At 38.5% G+C, this 23,635-nt stretch overlaps 1 protein-coding gene across 3 annotated transcripts in view; it reads left to right on the forward strand.

Annotated features, from left to right (window-relative positions):
• Window positions 1-1,950: 1,950 nt before the first annotated feature.
• The window catches only part of LOC127622234 (YLP motif-containing protein 1-like), a 33,760-nt gene continuing 12,075 nt past the window's right edge, over window positions 1,951-23,635 (forward strand). For 2 of the 3 annotated variants that reach the window (XM_052096262.1, XM_052096261.1), the window contains exons 1-14: window positions 1,951-2,750; window positions 6,209-6,421; window positions 6,785-6,982; window positions 7,944-8,503; window positions 8,592-10,655; window positions 10,769-10,892; window positions 11,000-11,162; window positions 11,239-11,328; window positions 11,410-11,569; window positions 18,719-18,867; window positions 19,836-19,990; window positions 20,072-20,134; window positions 21,816-21,935; window positions 22,012-22,188. In XM_052096262.1, the coding sequence (XP_051952222.1) occupies window positions 2,199-2,750; window positions 6,209-6,421; window positions 6,785-6,982; window positions 7,944-8,503; window positions 8,592-10,655; window positions 10,769-10,892; window positions 11,000-11,162; window positions 11,239-11,328; window positions 11,410-11,569; window positions 18,719-18,867; window positions 19,836-19,990; window positions 20,072-20,134; window positions 21,816-21,935; window positions 22,012-22,188 (4,788 nt within the window). In that variant the 5' untranslated portion in view covers window positions 1,951-2,198. The remainder of the gene's footprint in view (window positions 2,751-6,208; window positions 6,422-6,784; window positions 6,983-7,943; window positions 8,504-8,591; window positions 10,656-10,768; window positions 10,893-10,999; window positions 11,163-11,238; window positions 11,329-11,409; window positions 11,570-18,718; window positions 18,868-19,835; window positions 19,991-20,071; window positions 20,135-21,815; window positions 21,936-22,011; window positions 22,189-23,635) is intronic. The other variant, XM_052096263.1, reaches the window with a different exon arrangement.

Here is a 23,635-nt window from a genome sequence, read left to right on the forward strand (position 1 = left end):
CTGTATGTGTGAAAGGGGCTATAAAAGGTATTTATACAGCAACAGCCAGCCAGCCTTTTTTTCTTTCTTTTTTCAGTTTACAAAGCTACTCTAATAAGCAATTACTTAATGGTGTTGAGATATCTGAAACAGAAAGTTTTTTCTGCCAAGGCACGCTTTTTATGACTAGAAAATTCTACGGCACACCACTATCCCACATAGGCTAACCTTCGTCAATATTATTCCTTTTCAAGAACTTGTCCATGTTTTCTGTCCGTCTTAGTAGCGTGTTTACTTGATATGTTTGAAATTCGGCTATGCAAAAAAACTAAAAAAAGTCACATAGGTAGGCTACGCTGTGTGAGGTCACAGGTGGCAAGAGCGCTAAATAGGTAATGAAAAAAACAACCAAATAGATTTTTTCTTACAATGCCACAATAAATTACAGGGATGCAAACTCATGAGGGGTGAAAAAGTTAAGACAATCACTGGTCCACAAACATTTCTGGGGATTTTTTTTTTCTAAAGAAGAAAATAAAAGCACAAATTCCAGCTATTTTAGCAATTCAAGTTTATTCAAGTTTACAATTGTGCAGAATTAGCTGCAAAATAAAGAGTATTTTGGTGAGGCTTGCTTCTGTTTCATAATTTTTTTCAAGTTTATTAACTGATTAGGTCAGTGAACCCTTCTGAAAATGTCACTAGGTGGCGACAAATGAGCGTCTTAAATGCTACGTGTGAGTCAGTGAATCATTTGAGTCTTTCATGACCAAAATCTACCAAGATACTTCATAGTGTTTAATCATTAAAAGAACAAAGCAGATCTATAGTTTTCCTTCAGTCTGAGCATTATTTTTCATCCAAAAATGCAACAATAATAGTCTAATAATAGTGAGTTTCAATAACGTCCTTACCTCCTCCTTTATTGAAACTTGCATGGCAACAAATCAACTGACTTCAGAATAAGAACTATAAACACAAAGCAAATCTACGGTGTCATTTTCGACAGTATTTAAACTGCTGAGCATGGCTTTTATCAGAAAAGACCACAATAATAGACAAATAATAATCATTTTGAGTTTCAATAATGTTCTTTCATTGTAAAGCACATTTCACGTGAAGAGAGAAAAAAGCTTGCAGTCTCTTTGATAGCAGAAAGTAATAAAAGAAAGTGATAGGGCAGTGGTGGCTCAGTGGTTGAGGCTCAGGGTTACTGACCAGAAGGTCAGGGGTTCAAGCCCCAGCACCACCAAGATCCCACTGTTGGGCCCTTGAGCAAGGCCCTTAACCCTATCTGCTCCAGGGGGATTGTCCCTGTAATAAGTGCACTGTAAGTCGCTTTGGATAAAAGCGTCTGCCAAATGCATAAATGTAAAAGCACTCGTTTAGGTCGAAGTGTTTTCTTGGTGAATTTAAATTAGTTCAATAACTGTGGTCTCTGATATTCGGAAACAATAAGGTAATATTTAATTAAAAGAAATTATGAGACATTCAATGTCTCCACAGATTTGGACAGTTTTTAAATATGTATTGATGCCTCACACGTAGCATATAAGACGCTCATTTGTCACCACCTAGTGACATTACCAGAAGGGTTCACTGACCTAATCAGTTCATAAAATTGAACAAATTTGTGAAACAGAAGCAAGCATCACCAAAATACTCTTTAGTTTGCATCTAATTCTACACAATAGTAAATGTGAATAAGTTCATGTTTTCAAATTCTCATATTGACGATGGTTAGCCTAAGTAGGATAGTGGTGTGCCGTAGAATTATTTAGTTATAAAATGTGTGGCTTGGCAAAAAAAAAGGTTGGGAAACATTGCTCTAGAGTACGAAACCATACGTGGTTAGGAACCATTACGACAGGTGGCGGTAATGTACCATAAATCTTTAAACCTCCTTTGACGAGGAAGAGGGAAGGAAACGCGCTGACGTAATACGCCTGTGATAGCGTCATCACGGTCGAACGCAGGCACAGTCGTGCTCGCACTCGGATTCGGCATTCAGACAACAAAAATTGTGTATTTCAACGACCAGTTTCTCGCACATCTGTAAACATCAAATATAGTTGTTTTTATTTTCAATTGGTGCTTAGATTTCGTGCTATAATCCAGCCCACCTATTTACAGATAATTGTAGTTATTTATACAAAGTAAACGGCTTTATGCGATCAGGCGGCTAGGCCTCGCCTGGCCTGCAGTGTCTCGGCGCGATCATGCATCCCACCTGGGGCGGTTATGGAGCAGGACACCAGCCTCCTCCTCCTCATTTCGGCCCGCGGCCTCATCAGTTCAGAGGAGCTCAGCCTCCATCAGCAGCAGCAGTACCATCACCACCACCACCAGTAGTTGGAGGTTTTGGGGGATATGGAGCCCCATCAATTACAGCGTCATCCAATTTCTCTAGTTTGCAAGAGCAGCATTTACAACAGATGCAACAGTTGCAGCAGCTGCATAAGAAGCAACTCCAGTCTGTGCTGCATCACCCCGGCGGTGGTAGCGGTGCAGGATTCGGCGGCGGTGGGGCTCCTCCATACTGGCAGACAGGTAGTGCCGCCGCACCACCCAACAATTTTCAAGATCCATCATCCGTAAGAGGTCCGGCTTGCCCGCCTCAGCCCGCGCCGCAAGAGGTGAAGCCCCCACCCCCCGAGCCTTCATCATCATCATCTCCTGCAACGAAGACACCAGCTCCAGTTCCAAAGGTTAGCGAAGCCAGTACGTCGGAGGCGCATGAAAAGCCCGACTTTTCGTCGATGTCTCAGCAGGCAAGCTTCTATGGCATGTTTTCACTGTAATGACGCAGTAGCCGTCATCACAACATGTGTCAACTTAAATGTCATCAAAAGCCTCCGCAGTGACCATTACATCTCATTTGCATTTGGGGAGGGGAGGGGAGGGGAGGGGGGTCAAATAAACAGATGCTCTTTAGAACCCTTACAAAGAAACGCCATGGTACAGAGATGTTTTATTTAAGGTTCTCTTGGTCACAGAATGTTCCAGATTTTATGCAAGTTGAGCTCAATTGACAATATTTTTTGGCATTATGTTGACTTGTCCCTCGTTTGTTTACCAAAATATATTTATATATGTATATGTCGGTTACAATGAGGCACTTACAATAGATGTAAATGGGACAGTCCATAAACATTAAAATACACTCTGTTTTAAAAGGATAGGCCCAATACTTAAATATTATATGTGTTAACATGATTGGAGACAGATAACTAACCTTATCTGTTTAATGTTATGTTGAATATTACAACTTTGTAGTCATGGCTTTTTAATGCTGGCATACCCTGTAATCTGGTAAATGCTGTAACGCTTTACTCAGAGGTCCTTTTGAGGACAAAAATGTCCATGTAAAAAAATCTACCTCCATAGTATTATATATTAATATTATTTTCCACTTTCACTGACCAAAATCAGTCCTGATCATAACTACCAAATATTCATTCATTTTCAGGATGTTAACCCTTTAAATGCCAGTTTGTTTACATAATGTCACTGTTGTTGTTTTTTTACACACCTTTGGCAAAATTTATGCTGTTGACATTAACACAGCCAAAATGATAGAAATGTAATAATAAATTGAATAAGACAAAAATGTCCTGAAGGTCGCACACAGGTTAATCCTGATTTTATCACTCAAAAATTGTCAACATGTATATGTGTTTACGTCTTGTGGCTATACTTTTGAAACCGTGTGTTTTAACGTTTATGGACTGGCCCTATTGACTTCCATTGTAAATTCCTCACTGTTGTGTCAGTCCATCTCAAATGGTTGCTTGACCATTATTAATTTTATGATTTTTTTCTTTTGATAATCAACATTATGCCACAAATGTTGTCGATTGAGCTTAACTTGTAATGAACCTGGAATATTAATTTTTAGTTATGGAGGTTTATATATTAAAGCTCAAGTATGTAATACTTCTATCCAAGCTTTATTTGCAGAGACAACTATAAATAAGCCATTCATAGGTACATTTTCTTGAAAACTTTAAACACTATTTTTGCCATTCCGTTTGGTTGCGCTAGTGTCACAGAAATGATATACTTCAGCTTAATATAACCATATTGTAATAAGCAGTGAGTAAAGAATATTGAATTTCCGAACTTCATTTGAACAATCAAGATATCAATCCTTAAATCCCAAGATCTATCTTTTACTCATGCTCAACTCGGAACTACAATGAAAGGAAATCACTCGCATTTGCAACCAAATTTTGTGCTATGTGACTAAAAATGTATATACAGTGGGTACGGAAAGTATTCAGACCCCCTTTAATTTTTCACTCTTTGTTATATTGCAGCCATTTGCTAAAATCATTTAAGTTCATTTTTTTTCCTCATTATTGTACACACAGCACCCCATATTGACAGAAAAACACAGAATTGTTGACATTTTTGCACATTTATAAAAAAAAAAAAACTGAAATATCACATGGTCCTAAGTATTCAAACCCTTTGTTCAGTATTTAGTAGAAGCACCCTTTTGATCTAATACAGCCATGAGTCTTTTGGGAAAGATGCAACAAGTTTTTCACAAAAAAAAACTTGTTGCATCTTTCCCAAAAAGACTCATGGCTGTATTAGATCAAAAGGGTGCTTCTACTAAATACTGAACAAAGGGTTTGAATACTTAGGACCATGTGATATTTCAGTTTTTCTTTTTTAATAAATGTGCAAAAATGTCAACAATTCTGTGTTTTTTCTGTCAATATGGGGTGCTGTGTGTACAGTAATGAGGGAAAAAAATGAACTTAAATGATTTTAGCAAATGGCTGCAATATAACAAAGAGTGAAAAATTTAAGGGGGTCTGGATACTTTCCGTACCCACTGTATTTGGAAACTGGCTGGTAAATGTTTAAGTCTCACCAGTGAGTGAATTGTGTAGTGTAGTGCTGGATTATTCAGTAGCGAGATCCTTTGACTGCATGTTGAGAGTAAAAGTTGTTTTGTGTTATGTGTCCATGTCCAAAGACAAGATCCACACAAACCATTAGTCATTAAACTAAAAAGTCCCTCTTAATAACCTTTCTGTTCTTTACATTCAATTTGTGATCAAAAACAACAAAATAAATGTTTATTTCTAATCAGGCATTGCACAGATGTAATAAAACCATTTAATTTAAAGATATTGTTTACAGAAATGCTGTGTTTCCTTAAAGAGACAACAAATCAGTGCAAATACCTGTGTATATAGTACAAATTATGCAATGTGTTTCTAAATTCTTTTTTGATGAATGGCTGGTTTGTTTCATAATATCTAAGATCATTTGAACAGAATTTCGACAGGTTTATTGTGTCTACCGATATATCGGCCACCCCTATCCTTATTCAGTAAAAAGTTATGAACATTTCTGTAGACCATTTCAAGGACTGTTTGTGGGTGACGTCAAGTGATGTCAATGTTCCATGAACATTTCCTGTGTTTCAAAACAGAGACTATTTAGCAGAGACAGGCCACTTCTATTAAAATTAATGGGAGAAAATGGAATGGTCAACAGATGTAGAAAGGAAGTCCTGCCTTACAGGCAAAATATCCAATCACCTTTTAGGTACAGAAATCAATGTGAGAACGCACATGCAATTTAGCTATACAAAATATACGGTAAAACTGCGTTTCTTAATCGGAATTAGAGTTAAAGACGCAGAATTTATTATACCAGTTGTGACGGACCGACACTCCCCTCCTGCAGATCATCGTCACCCACGATGATTTTTTCATGCTGCTCGAGTGAAGCCGCAGCACTTTCATTACGCTTGTTTACATAGAAAAATAACTGCCCAAGAGCTCCAAAGACAGCCACCGAGTAGCCTGACTTGCCTTGAAAAAGAGACTTTGTTGAAAGGATCTGGAAATACGTTTGGACTGTTCTAGTTCCTCTGTTTATATTCTTGAAATGGTCTATAGCGAATATAAATTTTTTAATTGCTTAGAAATTGCTACTTGTGAGTAAATGGCTATTCAATTTGTTTTAATAAATCTGTATCTTGTAATCACAAACGATGAAGGTGTGGGAACCCAGTTTTTGGTTATTTTTTGTAAGTATTGAGTGCAATATTGACAGATTGATGTTTCCCAAAGTGGGGGGAAACAAGTCCTGAATATTTTTGTTGAACACAGTATGTGATTTTTATTTGTGTTCATGGCCCCATGTTATGGACAGTCAAATGCTGAAAAATATTTGTAGTAACAGCTTTATTTGCTGTTTACAGGAGCAACAGGACTATTGGTACCAGCAGCACCTTCAAAATTTGCTGAAGCTGAAAAATGACAAGGCGAAGCAGAATCAGATTTCAGATAACTCGTCTAATGGAAACTACCAGAATCCTGTTCCACCACCCCCAACTGAGCCCCCCAAGAGCGCCCCTCCACCCCCACTTCCTAAAGAGGAGCCGCCTCCTCCCCCACCACCTGAGGAAGCAAAAGTATGATGCTCTTCTATTATTTGGTTGAACGCTTTCCTTGTAAATAAAAATGCACGTTATCCTTTAGATGCGTATGTTTGGGCCCACCTGTTTCTAGTACTAAGTATTACTATTTCTGTGATTTATTAAGAAATTAACACAAAAGCTGAATACATAAAGAATATCCTGGCAGCTCTTTTTCTATGTAATGAAAGGGGTGGTAAAGCTTCAAAATGACATTCACTTTGGCATACATGGAATAGCCGCCTACTACCTCATCAATTGATTTTTTTCAGATCCCTATGTAAAGGCATTATTGTAGTGTAAATGAGTTGTAATTGATGTCAACTTATCAACATTTCATTTATTTAATTTCCTTCACAGCCCAGTGGCATCGGTGATACAGGAGACCCTGCCGAAGCAGCACGTCTTCAACAGCTGCAGGCAGCAGCTGCCCATTGGCAGCAGGTGCAGCATCAGAGGGCAAGCTTTCAGTACCAGGCACTGATGCAAGAACATGGTCAACTACAGCAGGTCCTGCAACAATACCAACAAGTTATTCAGCAGCCAGCGCATCTCCAGGTATGATCTTTACGTAATTGTTTAAAAGATGTTTTTTTTGTTTTTCATTGAGCTGAATCATATGATGTATATTTGGCGTAGGCTCTTAATTAAATGTGCAAGCAACACATAGTTTACAAATACAGCCATTGCAGATGCATTCTGTGAAAAGTTGTAAAAATAATCAAGGATTTCAAGCAAAAGTTAATAAATAACTTATTTGTAATATTTCTCTCACTTTTCAAAATTGAAAATGTTGCCATTTACTCAACCTCATGTTGTTCCAAACCTATATGACTTTATCTCTTCTATGGAACACAAAAGGAGAAATTTAGCAGCACTAGAACAATCCAAGGTCAAATAAAAAGCAGTAGACTTTCTATGTACATGCATTAACTGTTCAAAAACACACCTGAGTAATCTGAAACCATAACTTTCCATAAACTTGATAGTCTCAATTGCTGACCTGAAATGGATAGGCTGTGCTTTATCTGGAAAAGAAGAATTTAGTGAAATAATAATCTCTATTACAATACCGTAGTCTAGTAATTCAAACATTGGGCATACATTTTTTGTTTGAGCATATTTTGAGCATATGGAGTGGTGGTGGTGTAGTGGTCTAAACCACATAACTGGTAAACTGGTAATCAGAAGGTCGTTGGTTCGATCCCCACAGCCTCCACCATTGTGTCATTGAGCAAGGCACTTAACTCCAGGTTGTTCCAGGGGATTGTCCCTGTAATAAGGGCTCTGTAAGTCACTTTGGATAAAAGTGTCTGCCAAATGCATAAATGTAAATGCATAAATGCATACTGTAATAAACGTAATAACACTGCAATAAACTTATTATAAAAAGTTGCCTTCAAGCACAGTTTACCTGAAACTGTGATAAAGATTATTACACACAAAATAATAGATTCAGAAAAGAGCAAAATTGTGGTTTGATGTTATTTAATTCATATTATTTAATTATATCCCCCAGACAATGCCCATGGACATGCAGTTGCAACACTATGAAATGCAACAACAGCGGTTTGTTCCATTGTTCCAAGAATGGGAGAGACACTTTAATTTGTGGTTAGAACAGTTTCAGTCTTACCCACACAAAGACCAGCTACAGGATTATGAAGCCCAGTGGAGGCAATGGCAGGAGCAAATGAATTCAACTTCAGCTCATTTGCAAGAGAGAGTTACGACTCTAAGAGCCATGCAGCATCAGTATGGTACTGGTCCTTCCTATGGAGGCATGATGGGGCCATATGGGCAGCAAAGACTCCCTGGACCAGATGGAAACATGCATTTAAACAGCCAAGGGGTTCCATCTATGCCTCCGCCAGTTAACATGAATGCCATGTCAGGACCTTCCCCACAGGGTCCTCCACCTTCTGGACCAGTTATTCCACAAAGGCCATCACCTTCAAATGCTGCAGAACCCTACCCATCTTCTGGTCCAGATTCTGTCTCTGAAATATGTAAAACAGCTGGACCATCCGGACCAGGGGTTAGACCTCCTGGATATCGTGGAAGATTCGATGGCCCAAGGTAACACTTTAAATATAAGGTTTACTTTGGTAACACATCTCTCTTGAGCCAGATTACTGATTTATTTTAAATAATTTTTATTTTTCAGATTTGAAGGTCCCAGAGGCCCACGTTTTGAACAGCCGCCACAGCAACGGTTTAGTGGACCACCTAGATTTGACAACAGTCAGCGATTCAGCCAACCTCCAAGAGGTAATCCTCCGTGGCCAGGGGCTCCAGCAAGACTTGAGAATCCTCCTGTGCAGAATCCACCCACATGCTTTGAAAGACCCCCTGCACCACCACCACCATCACAACAACCAGGCTTTGGTCCGCTATCCAGTCTTGGCACTGGCAATCAAACATCTAAACCTGATGCTCCATCTTGTCCTCCATCTCAAATAGATCCAGAAAAAGACAAACTGCCCCAAGATCAAATCAACAAAAAAGATGGTGCTGCTTCTGCTCACTCACTCTCAGATGACATATTGGACTCGGGGGATGGATTTTTTATTCATAGTGGACCCATTCCTCAAACTCAAGATAATAAACCTGAGATTGCCACTGCAGAGACTAGTAAGCAGAATAAGATGACAGCAGATTCTAGTAAAACAGCATTGCCTATGAAACCGAACAGCAACATTAAAAACTCTCCAAATTCTGGCTCACAGCCTCCTAAAACTGGTCAAATTACTAATGGGCCACCACAACAAACAAAGCCGCCTCCACGTGAGCAGTTTAACCCTGATACACCAAAGGAAGTTCCTAGGGGCCCACAGGTGAATCAGAAAGGTCCGCCACATGCCACACGAGGGAGGGGAAGAGGCCAAGGACCAGTGCCTCTCCGAGGCAGGGGACGTGGACGTGGTCGAGGACAGTACGGAGGGCAAATGGCTGATCCCATCTGCCAAAGAGAAAATTCGGAGGATGTTTTCTATGAGAATAAAGCACCAGATGACAAAAGTCACCAAGATTTGGACTGGAGAGATCCTTCTTTAGATGAGTCTGGAGAAATGGATGACCAGGGAGCACCCCATGAGATGTGGCATCCAGAGGAGCATCACTTCCCAGAAGAGCACTATGAAAAACCTGGAATGCAAAGACCTCCAATGGGTCACATGGAACACCCAGAGAGTACCCATCCAGAAGAACCCTGGGAAGAAGAACAACAGGATTACTGGGAAGAAGATCCATACTGGGCAGAGAGAAGACCTCCTTTGCATGCTAGACCTCCTTTTCCTTCAGATGGCCCTAGAAGACCCCCTTTCCAACCTCGATTCATGCCTCATGGCCCAAGACGCCCCCCTCCTCCAGGGAGTATGGACCCTCATGGACCTCCACACATGGTTCGTGGGGGTTTGGTTCCTCGATTCAGACGTGGTGGCGGCCCATGGGGACCACCACCACGTCATGACATGAGACAGCCACCTCCCGCTCATGAATTCTTGAATAGGGAACCAGGATATGAAGAGGAAATGGACAGAGAACCTGGATGGCCACATCCCCATTTAAGAGAACCTAGACATCCTCCTTTACCTCCCCATGAAATAATGGAGAGAGATATAAGAAGACCACCCATGAGGCCACCAATCCCAAGGGACAGGTGGCGTCGACCACTACCCCATGAAGAAGAAGTGTTTGAAGAGGAACACCCTTATGGTTCAGAGGATGATGGATACAGAAGACCAGCTCATGAATATCATCCAGATTATGAGCTAGACGATGAATATTACCATTCTCGGGAGGAATGGGGCAGGGAGAATCCTGAGCAAGACTATCCACCACATGTCCCCCCAGAGCACATTAGAAAGGATCGTTGGGGAGAGCAAAGAGAAAGATCATTCGTATATGAGGAAGAGGATCGGTATAGAGATGAACAAAGAGGACCTTACCCTGATGGTCCACCTTATCGAGAACGAGATAGGGAGCCTCCATATCACGCTCGGCCTGATTGGGAAAGGCCCACACCAGAGAGGGATTATTCCCATCCAGTTGGTGATACAGAGCCCCATTATGAAAGAAACCCTGAGCCCCTACCTGGCCTGGCTCCACCTCAAGCATCAGAAACCCCACTTGAACAATCTTCACCTGGTGCCACTAAAACTGTTCTTGCTCTTTCTCAAAGGCAACATGAGATCATCCTCAAAGCTGCTCAGGAGCTGAAAATGATAAGGTAATTGGATTTACTCAACTGTGTATCAATGTTATTTCATCATGCTGCAGTTGGCTGAGATTTTATTAAATGAGTTGTAAACCTGGATAACGAAATGGCATATTTGCTCATAGAGAGCTGCAGGAAACTAAGAAGGCTTTGGGAGAAACTGCCAACCCAGACTCAACTGGGTTGCTTTCAGAACATCCCCCTGGAATACTTGGATTAGAAATTCCACAGGATAAAAGTGCTCTTCAAGTGGGTTTATAATTACGATCCTTGATTCAGATATTGTATAAATGTTAAGTAGTGAAGTAGCATGTTGTGAAACAGCCTTTGACTTACATGACCATTTCTCCCTCAAGGCTACCAATTTATTGTCAGAAACAGAGCAGAATGTTCCTGTTCAACCATTGGAAGCTGGTTTTTGCCATTTAAATCAAACTTCAGACTTCTTTCATACTTCCACTGCACCTGCCCCTACACCCTCATTCATTGCTAAAACAGTGGATTATGGACATGGTCGTGGTAAGTATATATTCTGCCACTCAGTTGAATAACTTTAAATGTATCTACTCGTACAATTTGTTTTTTGATTTAACAGATGGAGGCACAACTGTGGAAAGGATTTCGTATGGAGAGAGGATGGTGTTAAGACCTGGCCCAGTGCCATCTGAGCGACCTTACGAGAAAGGTTGGTTCTGTTCTTTAATGTGAGAAAATGTGATTTTAATTTATATAATTTTTATGTCTGATGATCTTCACTCTTTGTTAGAGATGCTTGGCCGAGACCCGTACTTTGACAGAAGACATGACCCATATGGTGTACCCAGAGATTATGACAGGGAATGGGAGAGAGATCCATACAGGGAGAAGCCACCTCTGGATTATGAAAGAGAGCGATATGAAAGGGACCATTACCTACGTGATGAACGGTATGTAGTTCTTGACTTTACTGCTGGACTCATTTCTCATTTGTTGCATTTAATGGCAGTGTCGCTGTACCATATTCTATTAATTGTATGTATATTATACCATGTAGTTCATTACTAACAAGTATAGGTGGGTGATATGACCAAAATCTAATCATGATACAAGGAATTTTTATTTTGCGATTGCGAAATATATCACAATATAGTAGGGCTGGGTGAGTAATTTAATTTTATTTTCAATTACGATTTTGTCTTCCAACGATTATGAAAACAAGATAATCAAGATAAAAAGATTATTGTGCTGCATTTCGTTTTGCAATGAAACACCCTGGCGTTATATAATAAGGAAGCGGGTTATGAAAATAAACTCAGAAACGACATTTCTCTGTGCTGTCAGCGCCGCATCTATGAGTTGTGTGAAGTGACCGGGGAAGAGATGTGTGGATGCTCGTCACTCGCGCGCGTTTGCAGAAGCTAGATTATAACGTGATGGCTAGCGTTGTAGTGAATCATAATGTACTGTATGTGTCACAATCACTGTGTATCTTATCGTGAAGAAAACTGCCGATACACAGCTCTATTAAGAAGAGAAATATGTTTTTTGTGAGTTAAAGATGGATCAAAGTGAACAAAGGTGAGAGCGTCTTAGCCCATTATACAGAGCAAAATACGTTTTTCATTAGACTTTTTTTGGCTTGTTTTCCAAAATTATATCTGAAACTCCTTTAAAACAATGTACATTTAATTCAGGAGCTATGCTGCAGCTCTGTTTGATTGACAGGCGGTGTATTTATGTGTGCTGATCATGCATGTGCGTTCTGAAAATGTTTGTGCTAATGCGCACCTGAATGGTCAAATACATTACAAAATTCCGCCAGAATGCCTGTCTTGGTGAGGTATTCATGTAAACACAGAGAGTGATGTCTAAAGTGAATGTAAACAGCAGAGAAAAAGCTGATTTGTATTAAAATGTTGGACTTATTTATATAAATGTAAGCTAATAGACCAGCTGCTGTCTAGTGTGTCATTATAATAATCAAACAACCATAACAAGATAACCACTCACTGCTCTTGACTGGGTAACTTTAGTAGCTTAATGTATTAATGTATTATAATCATACAGTGCAGACCAGTAGTAGTTTTATGTTACATTTCATTTTTGAATGTTTACTTGAATACTTGATTACCTACTGCTGTTAAAAACTTTAAAAGTGGTTAAAAAAGCACAGAATTTTCTTAATTTGTATTTTTTGTTCTAGTATTTGTAATCTTTCTATTCATTGCTATTTTTTATATTTATTTTATTACTGATTGTTTACTGGTCTTGAATAATTAGTTAAGAACTTGAAAACAGTCTTCCATAATTGTCATATTAGTGTTATTATTTGTTGTGGTTTTGAAGCTTGTATTGAGAATCGTCAAATTTCACTACCGACTTCTGAAATTTTGGTATTGTGATAATATATATCCTTATTACATGGTAGATCTTGCTGCAATAATATGATGGAAAAAGTAGATCTAATTTCATAGAACTATGAGCATCCCTGCTCTTAATGGTGGTGATGGAGGCTTTTCTTTATTTGATTACCATATGTAACATAAAAACATGATTATGCGACAGTAGCCTCCTCCCCTACCCAGTGCAGTTTACATTTCAAGTTCAAGGAAAGCTTATTTTACCCACATCACTAAAGCTGTGACCTTGCTTAAGTATTTGTAGTGTTGCCAGGTCTCTCCCAACAAATTGATGACATGGCACAAGCAGGTTGCATGCACACTGTTAGACCCTTCAATACATCTTTGTAGGCTTTGAGACAATATGATGCGTTGTCAGTTACCACTGCCAGAATGTCATTTAAGTTCACCTGACTGGTGTGGAGAGACTGCAGCACTGCCTGAGAAAATGATGAAAAGTTGCAGCTCTCCATAAAGATCACATCGGTTAGAAAGATTTTGCCTTCAGTACCTGTTGAATTATATAGAAAATAAATAGGAAAATTACTTCTAATACTTCTTCCAAATAGACAAATGTGCCTTAGGTGTTAATATTAGAAATGTACCTGAATTACGAGCAGCAGTGAGCTAAATCAAAGTTATAGAATACCTACAATTGAGTTTAGGGATGCACCGAAATGAAAATTCTGGGCCGAAACCGAAACCGAAAATCCAGGATGCACTTGGCCGAAAACCGAAACCGAAATTTTTACCTATTTAAAAAAAAAATGTTGTGCATAATTGTATTAATTTGATACTTTTTCATGAATTTCATGAATTTAACTAATCTGAATTGAAAAACTAAAAACCAATAAAATAAATCACACTTTTATTGAAAGTAGCACAACAAAATTGGACAAAAAATATATTAAAACTATATTAAATATTATTCTTCTTTCAGTTCTGTAAAAATCAAATTTTACAGATTTTATTAACAATTATCCAAATAATGTAAAGTTTTAGAAAACTATTATATGCACAACAACAGTCAAGTAATGAACTTAGCTAGCATCTTTCAAAAAGTTTAAATATGCAACAGTAATTTTAATTAAAACAACAGGCAGAACACAGAATGGCAGAGGGCCTCTATTCCACTGATCTATATATAACTATAATATATAATTATATATATAGATCAGTGCTCTATTCTGTTTATGTAAACGTATGTACACTTTAAGTGAAAATGATTGTGCAAAACAGCAGTAATTGAACTAAATCCAACCTCAACTGTAAACGACAGATGTATCCTCGAGTGAAGAACAAGTGTAACGTAATTGCTATACACATCATATTGGACCGCTTTCTATTTAAGTACAAGTGACAGGTTTCTCTTCAAGAACAAAAGTTGCTAAACTTTCTGACAGTCTCTCCTGTCAGAAAGCTCATCAAGAACTTGAGATGCTGCACTGAACAGTCTCTCACTCTCTGTGCTGGTGCTTGGGCAGATAAATACCTGTGCGCAATCCGCGCAAGCAAAGGAAAGCGGTCTTTGTTTATGCGCCCGTAGTCAAGGGGATTGTCCCTTCTGGCGTAGTTCAGATAAATACGTCTCAAGTTGTGGTGTAGCTGCGCTAGTTGTGACATTTTCCTGTAGAATCTCTTGCTGTATTCTGTATATATATATATATATATATATATATATCTTGAAAGTTCTGCTGAATAAACACTGCAGATCGCAATTTGATGTCCTTATCAGAAACTTTGAAGAATTTCCACACCGCTGACATGATCGCCTTTGTTTGGTAGCGCCATTGTGGAATTCTCTAACAGCCGTGATAAGGGCTAGATCGATCCAGATTGAAATCTGAGCACTGAGGGGCGGGGCGAGGAGGTATATATTTTCGGCTCATATTTTCGGCCTTTTCTCTCTTTCGGCCGAAAACCGAAAGTGCCATTTTCGACCGAAAATTTTCGGCGGCCGAAATTTCGGTGCATCCCTAATTGAGTTACTACAATAAAAGCCAATGCTAATTTTATAAACTCCTATTACAATGTCGAGGACACTCCGATCTCGGTTGTCTGAGGTTTCATCGACATCAACGAAGATTTTATTTCCACGGAGCTCTTGCAGCACTTTTTGTATGTGTTGGTCAAAGACGCGTGGCAGGTGAATCTTTCTCAGGCTACTTTTGTTTTCTGGGAGTGCGACCCCTGTTTGCAATGCTTCACAAGAAGGGGACGCATCTTCATTTTCTCAAGCGGCATGTCTGTCTCCGTGCACATTTCAACAAAATCCTCTACACACTTAGGTCTAACATCTATTGATGATGAGGTAGCTTCGATAGAAACCTGGAGGGCTGAGCTGCTGGTAGTTGATTTTGCCTTGTTGACTCCTGATTTTAGATGGTCATTGTACGTATCTTTACGAGTCCAGTCAATAATGTGTTGGCAAAACTTAAAGAAAGCTGTTGGCGAGAATCATAGAAGTCATAGGGATATTGTTCCGCCCGGTACTAGGCAGTTAATTGTGTGTTTCTTAATTTTTTAGATGCGGTTGTCTTATAGAAGGGAAGTCATTTAGACATGTTTCTTATCAATGATGGCAATTCAAGTGTGAACGTGAATATTCGAAACATGGTTATTAGGCAACATTGACTCATTTGGCCATATTTTAGCAGGATTCAAAAGTCTCTGGATGGTTATCTTTGTGAGTATTTTACACTATCATGAGTTATGTGAAACATTTAGGTTTAGAATAACCATTACAGAAAGACAAAAAGCATTTTTGAATGAGCATGATCTCAGATCCCTCAGAAGTCACTGTCTTAAAAAACGCCATTCATCTGTAATGGATGTCATGAGCATGGACTTGGGATAACTTAAGTAAACCTTTTGTTAATCAACATCACTCACCGCTGCATCCACAGATGAAAGTTAAGACTTAACTATGCAAAGCAGAAGCCCTACATCAACACTATTCAGAAGTGCTGCCGACTTCTCTGGACTCGATTTCATATTAGATGGAAAGTAAAACAGTGGAACTGTGTTTTTTGGTACGAAGAGTCCACATTAAAAAAAAGCAAAGCCTTAGTGTTATCCAGGCCAATGAGGAAAAGGGCCATCCAAGCTATTATTAGCTTCAGGTCTAAAAGCCAGTGTCTCTATGGGCCAGGAATATGTCAATGCCCATGGCTAAGGTAACACCATGAATGCAGACAGATATGTACAAATTGTGGAGCAACATATACTGCCATCCAGCACCGTTGTTTCCAAAGACGTCCCTACATTTTCCAGCAGGACAATTCATTAATTAATCTCATTCTACCATATCAAATGCTTTTTTGGTGTCAAGATGGATTTCTTTTTCTCTGTATGTGGCAACACCTCACCAGGGCGTGATCTGAGACTGATGTTTTCAATTGAGCAATCCACAACAGATGAAATGAGGGACTTAGATATATAAATATAGGAATTTCACCATATCTCTGCCTTTGTCCTCAGGAATTCCAACAATTCGGACGTTGTTTCGCTGGTTACGATTCTCAAGGTCTTCCAACTTTTCCCAAATGCGCTCCGAGTCTGTCTTGTTTGCTAGCGGGTTAGCCGGTAATTCCCTCTCTGATGACTCCAGAGAATCGATCTGTTTCTCAACATCTGCCACTCTTGTGGGCTTGTGGGGCTGTCCCTCTATCCTTAGTCCCAGGATGCGTTCATTTAACAGGCCCAAAACTAATTCGGGCTTTGGTGACTAGATAAACTCAGGCAGATCACACGCCCTTCGTGGCAGTGATGACTCATTTGAATATCTGCCCTATCAAATTTCGATGGCACTTTAGGTATCTACCGTGGTGATCATGAGTTTTGGGAAATCAAGGTTTGATTCCGGACAGGGTGTCTGATAACCCGCTTCCACATGTAAGGCAGCAGGTGTGCAAATTATTTCTTTCCACTTTGAGCATTGCATTGTTGACCACACGTATAGTTTGAACCTGTGGGCGATGAGGCAAAGATAAATGCACAAGCAGCGCTCCAAGCATGCTTTTAGTTAATCCAATGTCTACAGTGGTACATATTAAAAAATCTTTCAAAATTGTTATTCTGTACTGCAACGTTTTATAGTGTGATGGTTTTCCGGCATTTGCAACTTCACAGGTTTTGATGCTGATAGCTTGTTCCATGCAAATTACTAACTGCAGGCACATGCACTTTTATGTAGAATAATCCGCATTCATTAACATTAGAATGAGGGAAAGAACACATTTTTGTGCATTAGATCTGAACTAAAGAAACACAATTTGATACCATAGATTTTAAATGTGTTATATTATCATAATCTTGACCAACCGTTTTGGAGGTTTCAGTCTTTTCTGATTCAAGTAGAAAAGAGCTTTACTAAAATAGCTGCCTAGATGCATTACGATCATGGCAGGGTTTTTCCTGCATTTAAAATTTTTCGGCGACCACCCAAAGAAAAAATATGCTTGTCATCTGAGAAGCACGTTTGGCAGTTTTTTTTAATTTTTTTAATTTTTTTGTCCGAATGTGCTCAGTGTGGCGCAACTCACACAAGCCATCACAGATCCACTGCTAAATTATTTTGACATGCACCAATTATAAAGGCTTTTCAGATACACATCGTCACCGTTACTAGAATTGATCACAATTTTACAACATTAACAGAGGTATTTTCACAAATGTCCCTTGTGCGACCTTCGAGACATTTTTGTCTTTCTCATTTTTGTTTTTTCAATCTTTTTGGCTGTTAATTTATATTTTGATATTTCAACCTCAGTTCCTTAAATACATCTATAATACACTGTGTAGTTACACTCAGGACCATAAGGACAAAAATGTCCCCATTGAAACCCATTAAAACTGGAATATTTGATCCCAGTGCCATTAAAGCATAAAATCATGAATTCTATGATATTATGCTTTCATGCTGGAGCCCTGGCTTCAAAATCTATATTTTTTTATATTTTCCACCAGATGGCGCCTTTTTTCTCATGTTTAGCCTATGGAGCAAATACATGCTTTTTTCTTATTTTCGGTTTGCTGTATTATAGAGCACTGCATGCCAGTTGAATAAATGATGCAGCTAAAATTAAAAAGTGTGGGTGTGTGAAACCAACAGTTGCATTATATAAACTGGCATTTAAAGGGTTAAAATCCTGAAAAATAATTAATATTTGGTTATGATCAGGACTGACGTTGGTTAAAAAAAAAAAGTATTAATTGAAAATGGAAAATAGTATTAATATTTAATATTATTATGGTCGTTTTTTGACATGGACATGTTTGTCCTCTAAGGTCCTCTGAGTTTTGACGCACAAGGATTTAATATGCCAATCTATTATACATTTGTATTACAACTGTGGCAGTTGAAATTAAAGTTTCAAATTAGCAAGACTAGTTATAATATTCTGACTGTTCACATCAGTAGAACACTACTGATTTAGGACTGTGCTAGTGAAAATGTTTTCTCTAGAGGCCATGTTTTTTGGGGCAATTAATCTGCAAATATGATAAACCAGTCAACCTCATGTCAAACATTGACACACACACACACACACACGTGTGTGTGTATATATATATATATATATATATATATATATATATATATATATATATATATATATAGTGTACATGTATTTATGTGAATTTGTGTATATCTTGTATATAAATATAGTTGGATATCTTTTAAATGTCTGGTTGCAGCCCTCCACTTGGGCCTCGTCCAGGATACAGGGATAGAGAAAGGGATCACCCAAGCCGCTCAAGCAGGGATCGAGAGGATTATAACCGTCCAGGCTATGACAGGTCTTCATATGAAAGAAGTCTTGACCATGGATCCTCTGGCTATGGAAGTATGCAAATACAAATGAATATGTTTAGTTACCGGTATATAACCACTGCAAAATGATCAGTTTTTCTGTATTTACTATTTATTGGTATGTGTTTGAGTAAAATTAATATTTTTGTTTTCTAAAATGTACTGACAACATTTCTCACAAATTCCAAATAAAAATATTTTCATTTAGAGCATTTATTTGCAGATATGACAACTGGTCAAAATAACAAAAAGGCTGCAGTGTTTTCAGACCTCGAATAGTGCAAAGAAAACAAGTTCACATTCATTTTTAAACACAATACTAATGTTTGAACTTATGAAGAGTTTAGAAGTCAGTATTTGGTGGAATAACTCCACCAGCTTTCATGCGTCTTGGCATACTCTCTCTACCAGTCTTTCACATTGCTGTTGGGTGACTTTATGCCACTCCTGGCACAAAAATTCAAGCAGCTCAGCTTTGTTTGATGGCTTGTGGCCATCCATCTTCCTCTATCACATTCCAGTGGTTTTCAATGGGGTTCATGTCTGGAGATTGAGCTGGCCATGACCTTGATCCAGTGGTCCTCCATCCACACCTTGATTGGAGCATTGTCCTGCTGGAAAAACCAATCCTCAGAGTTTGGGAACATTGTCAGAGCAGAAAGAAGCAAGTTTTCTTCCAGGATAACCTTGTACCTGGCATGATTCATGCGTCCTTCACAAAGATGACTGCCCGAGTCCAGCCTTAATAATTAATAATTAATTTATTTTTCAGTGCTTTATAGAATAAAACAAAAATGTTAATTATACTCCAACACAACTATAAATAGTAAACCCAGAGAAACTGATCATTTTGCAGTGGTCTCTTAATTTTTTCCTGAGCTGTATATACTGTAGATTTATTTATAGTTTTCTTTACACTTAGACCATATAATCACCAAAAACACAAAATTGAGGTCTTTTAAAAGTTTAGACCTGTGTAAAAGACCTGTTATACTTACCCAGGTGATCGTAGGACCTATCCAGATGAGCGCCCCCCTCCAAATGCATCGCTGCCCCCTCCTACACCTGTTGCCCCTCCACGGGTGGAAAAGAAACCAGAGACAAAGAATGCAGAGGACATCCTCAAACCCCCAGGACGAGCAACCAGACCTGACAGGGTATGCCACCATTTCTTCTTCGTCTTTCGATTTATTATTCTGTTGTTATTATTGAAGTTTACTCATTCTTTTTTCCTCTAGATTGTGGTCATTATGCGTGGACTACCGGGAAGTGGCAAAAGTCATGTTGCAAAACTTATTAGGGTAAAACAGTTTCTTTCTACCTCCAAATTTGCAGCTGAACTTGATGTTGATTTTTCAAAATGTAGTATTAAAGTACATAGTCTTGACGTCTTTAAGGCCAGAAACATAGACCTGAATGGTCAAGGAGACCTGAATTCTGGACAAATGGGTTTCAAGCACTTATTCCTACTCTTGTGTTGCTCTGATAGTAACAAACCTCAAAACATTCAGTCTTAGTGCACCTTTAAGCTTATGATCACTGTAGTGCCCTGTGCAGCAACGTTGAGAATGCACCACATATTTACACTGCATTATTATTACAATCTTAAACATTTAAAAGCAAAACAACATTTGCATTCACAATACAGTGCATCCGGAAAGTATTCACAGCGCTTCACTTTTTTCACATTTTGTTATGTTACAGCCTTATTCCAAAATTTATTAAATTTATTAATTTCCTCAAAATTCTACAAACAATACCCCATAATGACAACGTGAAAGTAGTTTGTTTGAAGTCTTTGCAAATTTCTTAAAAATGAAAAACAAAACAAAATCACATGTACATAAGTATTCACAGCCTTTGCCATGACATTCAAAATTGAGCTCAGGTGCATCCTGTTTCCACTGATCATCCTTGAGATGTTTCTACAACTTGATTGGAGTCCACCTGTGGTAAATTCAATTGATTGGACATGATTTGGAAAGGCACACATCTGTCTATATAAGGTCCCACAGCTAACAGTGCATGTCAGAGCACAAACCAAGCCATGAAGTCCAAGGAATTGTCTGTAGACCTCAGCGACAGGATTGTATCGAGGCACAGCTCTGGTGAAGGGTACAGAAAAATGTCTGCAGCATTGAAGGTCCCAATGAACACAGTGACCTCCATCATCCGTAAATGGAAGAAGTTTGGAACCACCAGGACTCTTCATAGAGCTGGCCTTCTGGCCAAACTGAGCGATCGTGGGAGGAAGGGCCTTAGTCAGGGAGGTGACCCTAGAACCCGATGGTCACTCTGACAGAGCGCCAGCGTTTCTCTGTGGAGAGAGGAGAACCTTCTAGAAGAACAACCATCTCTGCAGCACTCCACCAATCAGGCCTGTATGGTAGAGCGGCCAGACGGAAGCCACTCCTCAGTAAAAGGCACATGACCGCCTGTATGGAGTTTGCCAAAAGGCACCTGAAGTACTCTCAGGCCAAGAGAAACAAAATTCTCTGGTCTGATGAAACAAAGACTGAACTCCTTGGCCTGAATGGCAAGTGTCATGTCTGGAGGAAACCAGGCACCGCTCATCACCTGGCCAATACCATTCCTACAGTGAAGCATGGTGTGGGGCTGTTTTTCAGCAGCAGGAACTGGGAGACTAGTCAGGATCGAGGGAAAGATAAATGCAGCAATGTACAGAGACATCCTTGATGAAAACCTGCTCCAGAGTGCTCTGGACCTCAGACTGGGGTGAAGGTTCATGTCAGATTTCAAACAAACTTCTTTCAAGTTGTCATTATGGGGTATTGTTTGTTGAATTTTGAGGAAAATTATGAATTTAATCCATTTTGGAATAAGGCTGTAATGTAACAAAATGTGGAAAAAGTGAAGCGCTGTGAATACTTTCCGGATGCACTATACTATTCTAATGAATTCTATTTTGTATTTGCTGCTTTGTCATTTTTCAATTAATTTAATTTGCTCTTGCTCATATAGGATAAAGAGGTTGAGTGTGGTGGTGCACCACCTAGAGTTCTTGGTCTTGATGATTATTTCATGACTGAAGTGGAAAAAGTCGAGAAGGACCCTGATACTGGGAAGCGTGTCAAGAACAAGGTTTGAACATGTTCCTTCATTTCAAATGAGCAACCTCAACTTGTTTTCTCCAGCTGATCATGCATATATTCATCAGGTGCTTGAATATGAATATGAACCGGAGATGGAAGATACATATCGAAGCAGCATGTTGAAAACCTTCAAGAAAACTCTGGATGATGGATTTTTCCCCTTCATAATCCTGGATGCCATCAATGATAGAGTGAAGTACTTTGATCAGTTCTGGAGTGCTGCCAAGACAAAAGGGTTTGAGGTAAGCTGTTTGTAATTTACTTGCATTTAACTTGCACAATTATAGCAAGGTCAGTTAGAACGTTTGAGCAACCTTCTATGTGAAGTGCCTTCGGACACAATGATGGATGTATTGTGATGATGTTTTACTACATCTCATTGGTTGGTCACCCTCAACCTGTGATTTAAAGGTGTAGTGTGAAGCTTTTAGTTTCTCACCACTATCATCAAATGGAATTGAAAAAATAATAGTTATGCACTGGACAGGGTTCTTACAAGGTGCTTGAAGTACTTGAATTTGTGTTTTTCAAATGTAAGTCCTGGAAAACACTTGAAAAAAGCCGTTTTTACCAAAAGGTGCTTAAAAACTTCTTGAATTATAGAAAATCTTAAACTACAAATGTATAACCTAATCTTTAATAATATGAAATGGCTTGACTGTTTTGCACATTTTTTTAGAAAATATATTTGAAATTGTTAATTGCCTTAAAAAGTCCTTGTCCCCTTCTTCTGGTACACCACTTCTATGACATGTGAAGTCATTTGTGTGTATTTATTTTGTACTTTTTTGAACAAATGTGCAAAAAAGCTAAACAAAATTATTATTAATAATTAATTTTTTTTTAAAAAGTTGTTTAAAAAATAATAATAATACAAAAAGTTGTGGAAAATAATTAAGGTCAGTATTCAGAGGCTGCTTAAATACGCATATAGTGATTTTTCCCAGCATGTTAAAAAGTTATTAATTCACATTTTAAGTAATATTTTCACACAAAAATGTTTGGTGTTGTAAAAATTTAACCTTCATTAGTGTTATCTTGCTTCGTTCGTGAAACTAAATTAAATAATAAAAGAAAGAACAACAGCCAAGTAAAAAATAAAAATTAGGCAACATGTTACAAAATATTTACCTTCAGCGTTTATAGGCAAAAACTGAACTAAATGGAAAATTGCAATATTTGTTAATTTGGAAAGTCAAACATTTTTGAGAATGACTCATTTGCAATTTCGGACAGTTCCTCACATAAATCTGTTGTGTGACTTTAGAAAACATAAACGCAGCATGAGTCATATGGACTACTGTTTACGGACCCAGTTATTCACTATTGTTGGAAAGCGAAGTGCATTTTAAGGGAGCACACTACAACTGCACATCAATTTCGTCATGTATGAACCAAGAATTGTTACTGTGAGAATATGTAGTTAAAGATGCTAATAAGTGGTCTTTTATAAAAAATAAATTAACTGTATGGTTAATTTTTTTAATGACATCTTGAGCATAGTCCTTGGAAACTAATAAAAATGGGATTGAAAAGCTGCCAATATTTATCTGCCAAATATCTGCAAATCAGTTTAAGCATGAAAATGCTGATATGAAGAAAAAAAACATGGTTTATTTATTATCAACACATTTTGTAAAAATTCTGTTAATTCAAATGCACAATCTAGAAACAATAATAGCCACAGAA

This window comes from Xyrauchen texanus, chromosome 28, assembly GCF_025860055.1.
Source record: "Xyrauchen texanus isolate HMW12.3.18 chromosome 28, RBS_HiC_50CHRs, whole genome shotgun sequence".
NCBI lineage: Eukaryota > Metazoa > Chordata > Actinopteri > Cypriniformes > Catostomidae > Xyrauchen > Xyrauchen texanus.